Raw genomic sequence first — 10,806 nt, forward strand, 5'->3', positions numbered from 1 at the left:
AACGATGTTCTATCCTCTCATGTCTGGGTCACAATCGAGTTCCTCCACCACATTCTAACCCCGTGTGTCCCATTTCTCCTGATTCTGCTGCTCAATGTTTTTACCGTCCGACACATTTTAGTGACCAGCAGAGCCCGCAGGAGACTCCGCACTCACAACAATGGGGACACGGAAATGCAAAATCGAAACAAATCCATCATCTTACTGTTTGTGATCTCGGCCAATTTCATCATGTTATGGTCAATGTTAATGCTATATTCTATATGGTATCGGATGCATTGGTTTGGATATAAATCCATGAATCTAGATCCCTTTGTGCGGGAAATGGGTTTCATGCTGCAGCTCCTCAGTTGCTGCACAAACACCGCGATTTATGCCGTGACTCAGACTAAATTCAGACAGCAGCTAAAGAATGTGCTGAAAATATCTATTTACTGTAAATATATGGCTTAGTTCGAGGCATTCAGAAGCCTTTAATGATATGTTTGTTTCAGTTATTTATAATACAATGCTATACTTAACCATTAACTGGCACAGTGTGTAGTGTAACCCTTGTATGTATGAACAAACAGTGGAAAAGTACTGAGTACATCTGACTTGTAAAGATGTGCTGATGTGACCACACGATAGGAAAAAACCATTAACACAGATCAGAATGTGCTAGACTGATTCCCATATCTGGTAAAAGAACCTCATGTACTAACGGCTTAATGAGAGCGGCCACAGTTGCGGTCGGGGAACGAGATAAACAGCAAGAGGGTTACCGCCCTGTGCATACAGATACGGGATGTGTGGTGCTCTGTGGTTGCAAGAGGAGGTCACGTGGAGACTGTTTCGCGCGCAAGAGGAGGTCACGTGGTGCTCTGTTTCGCGGGCAGAAGGAGGTCACATGGGGTCAGACATCCGGGAACGCGAGAAGGCGGAGAATGGAGTCAGATCAACAGTCAATCAGAAGACAATCCCACCTCAGTGATTGCATGACGTTCTGTACTGTATAAAAGACTGGGTCAGGGACAGGAATAGGATCAGTGGTGCTGGAAGAGCACAGCAATTCAGGCAGCATCCGAGGACAGTTTTTACCTCAGGGACAGGAATAGGTCGGACTTCGTGAACTGACATACTTTGCTGTTTGTCAGGGACGGGAAGAACTAGACCCAGAGTTCTGTATACTTTATCCACTTACTGCTAAAATAAACTAAGAGTTTGAGACCGAATATCTTCTCCTATTGCTTCATTGAAAGAACACGCAGGACTCGGCTCACACATAGAGGAAAGTAACCTGGTAGATTGAGCCCAAGTGCAACATTACCCAAAGTCACCAATCAAACATTCACCCATTAATCAATCTCTTTGGAATTTCCTTATTTTAGTTCAATGTTTCAGCAACTAAGCAGCCTGTGACTATGGTAATGGACTGAGCTAATTGCTGGTTTGTCCAATCTTATTCCACTGGGGGATGCAAGGACGTATTTCAATGTTTTTCTCAACTCAGAGACCACTGAGAAAAGGTACCATTTCACTGACTGCATCCGTAAGTTCAATTCGTTATCAAGAAAAATGATCATTAAAAAGTGCGAAGCAGCAGAATGAACTATGTTGTTGTTCATCTTTGTGCTGAAGAAGCTGAGCTGGAGAGAGGCAGACTTGGCCCCAAGTCCTGATCCTCAGGGAAGTTTAGGCAACGGGGTCCAAGCTCAGGAATTGGGTGTAAGTCACTCTGTCGTTACTTTCACTTCTGGATCATCCACTTTGACCTGCTCCGCCAGAATTCATCTCTCTCCCTTGTTCCCTTTCCCTCCATATCTCCCCAACTCTTGCACTGTCCTTTTCATCTCTCTCCTCCTCCCATTGTTGCCTCTTTCTGCTCATATCTGAGGCATAATATTGATTGGATGAAACTGCTATCTGTCTCCAAAGACATGGTTTGAAGAACAAAAGAACTGTGCAATCTGAGCGATTCACAGGCTGTAATGCTTCCTCCAAAAAAAAGCCTGCCATTTGTGTAGTGGTGTGGGTGGCCAACAGAAGGTACAATTGTATCACTTTAAGCACAAGAGGGAAATACTCTGAGCCTTTGACTCGTCACTTTTTTATTCATTCAAACTTCCCTCCAGCGAGTCTCATTGCAGCCAGAGATAGAAACATAGACAAACACACAGGGATATATATATATATATTTATATATTATATATATATATGAAGACACACACCAACAGGACTATTGGATTACTTTAAATACAAGAAGAACAAGCAGAAAGAAAGTGATGGGGGCGGGGAGTGGGGTTGGTGGAGTTAATTACATTTCAATGGATTCACCCTCAAAATGATAGAGAGCCCACTGCACGGAGACAACGGCACTGAGACACACGTAGACAATAGATACACTCTAAAACACACACTCAGATACAGTATATCACTTACACAAAGTTGCAAATACACTGATACTTCAACAGAAATAGACACACACAGATACAGAAAAACACATAGACACAAATGTGTACAGCCAGACATGGAGGCATACACATATGAAGTCAGAAGCACACAGATAGACACAGAGATACACACTGAGGTGCACACACGTAAACAGACAAACACACTGACACATACAGGCAAGCACAGAAACATACACACATGCAGACACATGAGACATGCAGCCAGAAACACACACATACAGACAAACGTATACACACACATACAGACAAACCTACACACCACAGAAACAGACACACTGGCGCAAACCTATACATACTGACACACACAAACATACACAATACAGACACTGACCGCACATTCATAGAGACACACAGAAACACACAGACAAGCAGACACACAGTGTAAACACACCGAATCTGTGTGCAGTAACTGACACAGCGCTGAGTTTCACTTCTTCAAAACAGTTTGTGTCAGACAATTCCCAGTTTTCCCTGATGAAATGTAATGAGAAAGTAGGACAGTGCTATACTGTCCCTCACTCTATTGTTAGGGAGTTTTTAATGTTTTTAATAAACTCATGATCATTTATGCAATGAACAAATGTTCACTTGTACAAAAGATCCATTTAGGGATCTACCCTAACCCTAACCCTAACCCTAACCCTAACCCTAACCCTAACCCTATCGCAGGTGAGATTTGCACTGCAAATATTTTCCCCTAACAAAATATTTCATCATCTTGGTTTCTGATTGTCCCTGTGTAGCATCTTCCTCCTCCTAGTTCCTCCCTAACTTCCAACATCATAGATAAATGCCTCTCTGTGTCTTTCCCACTGGGGTTAACCCTTCACCCTTCTCCCAAGTTCCTGTACGTTCCTCCTGAGCCTGCCTTTCAGCTGTCTTCCTTTTCCCTTCAACATCCTCATGTTCTTCCCCAAACTCCCCAATGTTCGGGATCCAACAAGCAACAAAAGGTGGAAATGGGCACTCGTTTTTGGAGGGGGTTAATCTCATCCTGAACATTGGTCTAGAGTGAGTGATTTGGGGTAGATTGTGCAGTTTCTACCCCTTTGAAATGCTGAGCCCCCTCACCACTCCCCAGTCCCAGAGTCTGAGCTGGCCCCGCCACTCCCTCACACCACCAGAGGCAGAAAGAAGGTCCCAGTCAATTGGGAGAATTCCCTCCATTCATGCCCAAACCTCACAGATAGACCAACAGGGGTCAGGAAGTTGGGCGGATCCCACTCCTTTCTCACCTCCTAATTCCAACGCCCCACACATGCAACTTCCTATTAAAATGACGACAAGTTCCAATAGCGTTTCTGCCAGATATTCCAAGGTGAAATACAGAAAAGAAAATGGCTGGATGGGGAGACAAAAAATTCAGCCCTCCCCCTCCTCTCCCTATGTCCTCAGTAAGCCAATAAACTATATTCGAGTGGTGCCTGCATTTTCCAATAACTCTTGCCGTCTCATGGCCCTGTCTGAAACACAGATACAACTCTGTAGAATGATTCACAAAGCTTTACATTAGGCTCAGGACTCCTGATCTCACCCTCCCAAACCCCTCCACCAACTCCCCACACACACAACCCCCAGAAGGAGATAAAGATGAAATAATGTAACAAACACACAGCAAGATCCCACATGCAGTCTCATTGCATTCCAATAGAAGCACATCACACATGTTTATAAACCAGTGGCTGGAAAGTTTTATGCACGATCACCCCCTCCTCTCACATTTGTGTACCTATCTCCAACTTGTCTCTGTTTCGTTCTCTCAATCCCACACTGTCATCTTCACTCATGTGCTGTGCACTACTTCTCCTGCAATTTCAATATTGAATGATTGGAAACCCTCCCCTTTCACCCCAGCTCTTGAAATCTTCTCCCTGTTCCCCTTTCCCCACCCATACAACCTTCTGATCTCACTCCCATCTCTGCCCTTCCATGTTCTCTCTCCATCTCTTGCCACATTTTATCCGATATAGACCTTTCTTTCTGAAATGTTGTCGCTCCTGTCATTTTGTAAATCTGACCTGTCACATTGCAGCATTGATGGTTTAAAATGATGGGAGGTCTGAGAGATTAATTAGGAAGAGGGAAAAAAAACCCACACTGTGGAATGGTGAATGAGAGAGGGGAAGGGGAAGAGCAGAAGAATGATAAAGGAAGGAAGAGAGAAAAATAGCCAGACTATAACGGAGAGAAAGTGAGGAAGACCCAGAACGAAGAAGATGCAGGGAGAAGGAGATAGATAGAGCGCAAGTGAGAGAGAAAGAAGATATAACATCAGAGCCTCTGCAAATGTCATTCTGAAACTGAGTCACTTGTTGCAATATAGACCACAATGCAGGTAAATTGACACAAAACAAGATCCCACAAGCAGCAATGTGACTGCAGACAGATTGTGTGTCTCCATGATCCTGTTTAACGGTTCAGTTCTGGCTCCAGGATGACAAAGAGGGACCAATCCTGTTGTTTGCCAATGCCTCCTCTTTCTCTCTTCGCTATGTGATCTATCTCTGTCTCTCACCCCTGCGCTCCCTTACAGTCTCTGATCTTTCTTTCTGTCCATCTCTATCTGTCCCTGTTTCTCTGTCTGTCTCCTTCTCCCCTACCTCTGATATTTCTATCTCTCTCTCTCTCTCAGATTTACTTTTGTACATTGTAATCCTCGTCCTGCCTTTTTAAAAGACAGTAGCGTTGACAATTAACAACATTTTGTTTCAAAAACTGAGGCACTGTTTGATTGTCGTTTCTGTGACAGTAATACTGAAGGCCATTACTGCACTGTGCGATCCCACAGGTCATCCCTTCCTACTCCAGAATGTGTTGAAAACCCACTTTACATTCAGCCAAGAGACTGTCAGTTCTTTTGGGTCTCCTTTCTAAAATACCCCTGCATCCCACGATTTAATTTTGCTGATGACACATTCTAAAAGAAAGTGATTGGAGATGAGCAGTGATGACATATTGGAGAACCCTGTTCTCACTCCCAACACCCCCCAGATCCTGTCTCCCTTTCCCAGCCCAACTATAATGACATATCTTGTCCCTCTATCACTCCCTCTTTCCAGCACACACACTCTTTGTCTATGTTTGTGTTTTTTACACCTTTGTCTCAAAAAATCAGCTTGGGCTGCTAAATATTTCTATCTCCTCCATTTCAAATAATGACAGGTCACATTGCTTTGTGTGGGATGATTTGATTTGTTTGAAAAATGAACAAAAGGATGATGGAAAATGTTCAAGAGAGGAGACAGAGTGAGAAAGACAGAGATCTCCTCCCAAGGGTTATGGGGATAAGACAGGAACAGGACACTGATTGTGGATGATCAGCTATAGAACATGGAACATAGACAAGTACAGCACAGAACAGGCCCTCTGGCCCACAATGTTGTGCCGAGGTTTAATCGGAATGTAAAATATAATAACTTAACCTATGCACCCCTCAACTCACTGCTATCCATGTGCATGTCCAGCAGTCGCTTAAATGTCCCTAAAAACTCTGCTTCCACCACCACCGCTGGCAACGCATTCACAACTCTCTGCGTAAAGAACCTACCTCTGATGTCTCCTCTATAGCTTTCTCCTAATATGTTGTTGTGGTTCTGTTCGCCGAGCTGGAAGTTTTTGTTGCAAACGTTTCGTCCCCTGGCTAGGCGACATCATCAGTGCTTGGGAGCCTCCTGCGAAGCGCTTCTTTGATGTTTCCTCTGGTGTTTATAGTGGTCTGTCCCTGCCGCTTCCGGTTGTCAGTTTCAGCTGTCCGCTGGAGTGCGGATTGTTAGCTGTCTTCCTGTTTGCCCTATATAGTGTTTAGTGCAGTCCTTGCATGGTATTTCTCCTAATATCTTAACATTATGACCCTGTCATGCCAGTCAATCCTGCCCTGGGAAAACGTCTCTGGCTATTGACCCTATCTATTCCTTCATTATTTTGTACACCTCAATCAGGTCTCCGCTCTTCCTCCTTCTCTCCAGAGAGAAAAGTCCAAGCCTATTCAACCTTTCTTCATAAGGCAAGCCCTCCAGTCCAGGCAGCAACCTGGTAAACCTTCTTTGCACCCTCTCCAAAGCTTCCGTATCTTTACTATGGTAGGGCGATAGAACTGGACACTGTGTTCCAAGTGTGGTCTCACCAGGGATTTCTAGAGCCATAGCAAAACCTTGTGGCTCTTAAACTCGATCTCTTGTCAATGAAAGCCAAAACAGCATATGCTTTCTTAACAACCCTCTCCACTTGGGTGGCAACTTTGAGAGATCTATGTACTTGAACACCAAGATCCCCCTGTTCCTCCACACTGCCAAGAATCCTGTCTTTAATCCTATATTCAGCATTTGAATTTGAACTTCCAAAATGCATCACTTCACATTTATCCAGGTTGATCTCCATCTGCCATTTCTCCGCCCAGCTCTGCATCCTGTCTATGTTGCGCTGCAGCCTGCAATAGCCCTCGATACTATATACGGCACTTCCAACTTTATGTGTCATCTGCAAATTTACTAACCCACCCCTCAACCTCCTCATCCAAGTCATTTATAAAAACTACAAAGAGCAGAGGCCCAAGAACAGAGCCCAGCAGGATGCCACTCAACACTGACCTCCAGGCAGAATACGTTCCATCTGCAACCACTCTGCCTTCTGTCAGCCAGCCAATTCTGAATCCAGATAGCCAAATCTCCCTGTATCCCATACTTCCTGACTTTATGAATGAGCCTACCATGCCTTGCTGAAGTCTATATACACCATAATCACTGCTTGACCTTGGTTGACCTATCTCATCACCTCCTCAAAGAACTCAATAAGATTTGTGTGGTATGACCTGCACCTCATAAAGCCATGCTGACTGCCTTTAATCACACAACGCTTTGCCAAATAATCATAAATCCTATCCCTCAGAATTATTTCCAAAACTTTGCTGACCACAGACGTGAGACTGACTGGTTTGTAATTGCCAGGGATTTCCCTATTCCCCTTCTTGAAGAGAGGAACAACATTCACCTCCTTTCAATTCTCCGGTACGACTCCCGTGGAGAGTGAGGAGGCAAAGATCCTCGCCAGCGGCTTATCAACCTCCTTTCTCGCTTCCCGGAGCAGCCTAAGATAAATCTGGTCTGACCCTGGGGATTTATCAATTATTAATGTTTTCCAAAATTTCCAGCGCATCAACTTCATCAGTCTTGATCTGGTCAAGCCTGTATCCCAGCTCCTCAAAGTTCTCATTCACAACAAGATTCCTTTCCTTAGTGAAAACTAAAGCAACAAACTCATTTAGGGCTTCCCCTATCTGCTCAGACTCCACGCACAAGTTCCCTCCACTATCCCTGATCGACCCTACCTTCTCCCTGATCATTCTCTTATTCCTCACGTATGAGTAAAATGCCTTTGGGTTCTCCCTAATCCTTTTTGCCAAGCCTTTTTCGTCCCCCCTCCTGGCTCTCCTCAGTCCATTTCTGAGCTCCTTTCCTGTAAGCCTGTAATCCTCTAAAGCTGTGCTAGATCCTTGCTTCCTCCACCTTACATAAGCTGCCTTCTTCCTTTTGACAAGAAGTTCCTCTATCTCATCATCCAAGATTCCTTAATCTTACCCCTTTTTACCTGTCTCAGAAGATCAAATTTGTGCATCACTCGCAGCAACTGCTCCTTAAATAGTCTCCACATGTCTGCTGTGCCCTTTCTATGGAACAATTGTTCCCAGTCTGTACTTCCCAACTCCTGTCTGATAGCGTCATAATTTCCTTTTCCCCAATTAAATATCTTCCCTCGGTAACTGCTCCTTTCCCTCTCCAAGGCTATGGTAAATGTGCGGCAGTTGTGATCACTGTCACCAAAGTGTTCTCCCACCGCGAGATCTGACACCAGTTACAGAGCACCAAATCCAAAATGGCCTCTCCTCTCGTCGGTCTGTCTACGTACTGAGTAAGGAAACCCTACTGAACACACCTGATAAAAATGTTTCCATCCAAGCCATCTGCACTTAGGAGGTTCCAGTCGATATTGGGAAAGTTGAAATCACCCATTACAACAACCCTGCTACGTCTTCATTTTTCCAGAATCTGCCAGCCTATGAGTTCTTCAATCTCTCTACTGCTATTGGGTGGTCTTTAGAAAACCCCCAATGAGGTGGCTGTTCTCTTGCTGTTCCTAACTTCCACCAATACTGACTCAGTAGACAAACCTTCCTCAACAACCTTTGTTTCTGTAGCTGTGATGGACTCTCTGATGAGCAATGCTACACCCTCTCCTCTTTTTCCACCCTCCCAGTTCTTTTTAAACATTCTAAACCCTAGAACATCAAGCAACCATTCCTGCCCCTGTGAAACCCACGTTTCTGTTATGGCCACAACATTGTAGCCCCAATTACTGATCCATGCTCTAAGTTCATCACTCTTATTTCTGACACTTCTTGCATTAAAGCAGACACACTTTAACCGATCCCTTTGTTTCATCGCGTGAGAAACCTTCCCGATAGATTCACTACATCCTGTCACTGTCCCATTTGCAACTGTCCCCCTCTCAGATATGTAGCTCTGATTCCCACCCCCTGCCAAACTAGCTTAAACCCTCCCGAATCACACGAGCAAATCTCCCACCCAGGACATTCATGCCCCTCCAGTTCAGGTGCAACCTGTCCTTCATGTACAGGTCCCACCTAACCAAGAAGGCATCCCAATGGTCTAGGTATCTGAAGCCCTCCCTCCTGCACCAGCCTCACAGCCACGTGTTAAGCTGCATTCGCTGACTGTTCCTCACCTCGCTATCTCATGGCACCCGTAGCAAACCTGAGATCATTACTCTACTCATCCTGCTCTTCAGCTTCCAACTTAAGTCTCAGTAGTTACTTTTCAGATCCCTTTCCTGGCTATATTGTTGATGCCAATATGTACCACGATTTCTGGCTGCTCACCCTACCCCTTCAGAATCTTGTAAACCCGATCGGCAACATCTGGATCCTGGCACTGGGGAAGCAACATACCTTCCGGGAGATCTCACCCACTTAAAAACTCCCCAGCAGTCCTTCGCTCCTCCCTTGCACCTCTCAGCAAATGATCATAATGTATGGTGGCGCTGGTTCGAAGGACCGAATGGCCTACTCCTCCACCTATTGTCTATTGTCTCCCAGATACTCCGTGAGTTGAATTAAAATGGCCAACTTGTGTTTTTTTGTGCAACTGAGCAAAGAGACCTTGGAGTGTAGATTCATAGCTCTTTGAAAGTAAAATCGCAGGTAAATAGGATAGTGAAGAAGATGTTTGGTATGCTTTCCTTTATTGGTCAGAGTATTGAGTACAGGAGTTGGGAGGTCATGTTGCGGCTATACAGGACATTGGTTAGGCCACTGTTGGAATATTGCATGCAATTCTGGTCTCCTTCCTATCGGAAAGATGTTGTGAAACGTGAAAGGGTTCAGAAAAGGTTTACAGGATGTTGCCAGGGTTGGAGGATTTGAGCTATAGGGAGAGGTTCAATGGGCTAGGGCTGTTTTCCTTGGAGCATTGCAGGCTGAGGGGTGATCTTGCAGAGTTTTATAAAATTATGAGGGACATGGATAGGATACATAGACAAAGTCTTTTCCCTGGGGTGTGGGAGTCCAGAATTAGAGGGCATTGTTTTTTTAGAAGAATACAGCGCAGTACAGGCCCTTCGGCCCTCGATGTTGCGCCGATCCAAGCCCACCTAACCTACACTAGCCCACTATCCTCCATATGCCTATCCAATGCCCGCTTAAATGCCCATAATGAGGGAGAGTCCACCACTGCTACTGACAGGGCATTCCATGAACTCACGACTCACTGAGTAAAGAACCTACCCCTAACATCTCTCCTATACCTACCCCCCCCCCTTAATTTAAAGCTATGCCCCCTTGTAATAGCTGACTCCATACATGGAAAAAGATTCTCACTGTCGACCCTATCTAAACCCCTAATCATCTTGTACACATCTATCAAGTCACCCCTAAACCTTCTTTTCTCAATGAAAACAACCCCAAGTGCCTCAGCCTTTCCTCATACGATCTTCCTACCATACCAGGCAACATCCCGGTAAACCTCCTCTGCACCCGTTCCAGTGCCTCCACATCCCTCCTATAGTATGGCGACCAAAACTGCACACAATACTCCAGAGTCTTATACAACTGCAACATGACCTCAGTACTCCAGAACTCAATTCCTCTACCAATAAAAGCCAGTACGCCATATGCCTCCTTCACCGCACTATTTACCTGGGTGGCAACTTTCAGAGATCTGTATACATGGACACCAAGATCCCTCTGCTCATCCACACTACCAAGTATCCGACCATTAGCCCAGTACCCCATCTCTTTGTTATTCTTCCCAAAGTGAATCACCTCACACTTAGTTACATTGAA

At 44.9% G+C, this 10,806-nt stretch overlaps 1 protein-coding gene across 1 annotated transcript in view; it reads left to right on the plus strand.

Annotated features, from left to right (window-relative positions):
* Nucleotides 1-710: 710 nt before the first annotated feature.
* Nucleotides 711-10,806, plus strand: part of LOC122552524 — a 26,285-nt gene continuing 16,189 nt past the window's right edge. Inside the window, exon 1 of the mRNA XM_043695200.1 lies at nt 711-894. Within this exon, the coding sequence (XP_043551135.1) occupies nt 711-894 (184 nt within the window). The remainder of the gene's footprint in view (nt 895-10,806) is intronic.

This window comes from Chiloscyllium plagiosum, chromosome 9 (genome assembly GCF_004010195.1).
Source record: "Chiloscyllium plagiosum isolate BGI_BamShark_2017 chromosome 9, ASM401019v2, whole genome shotgun sequence".
Classification (NCBI taxonomy): domain Eukaryota; kingdom Metazoa; phylum Chordata; class Chondrichthyes; order Orectolobiformes; family Hemiscylliidae; genus Chiloscyllium; species Chiloscyllium plagiosum.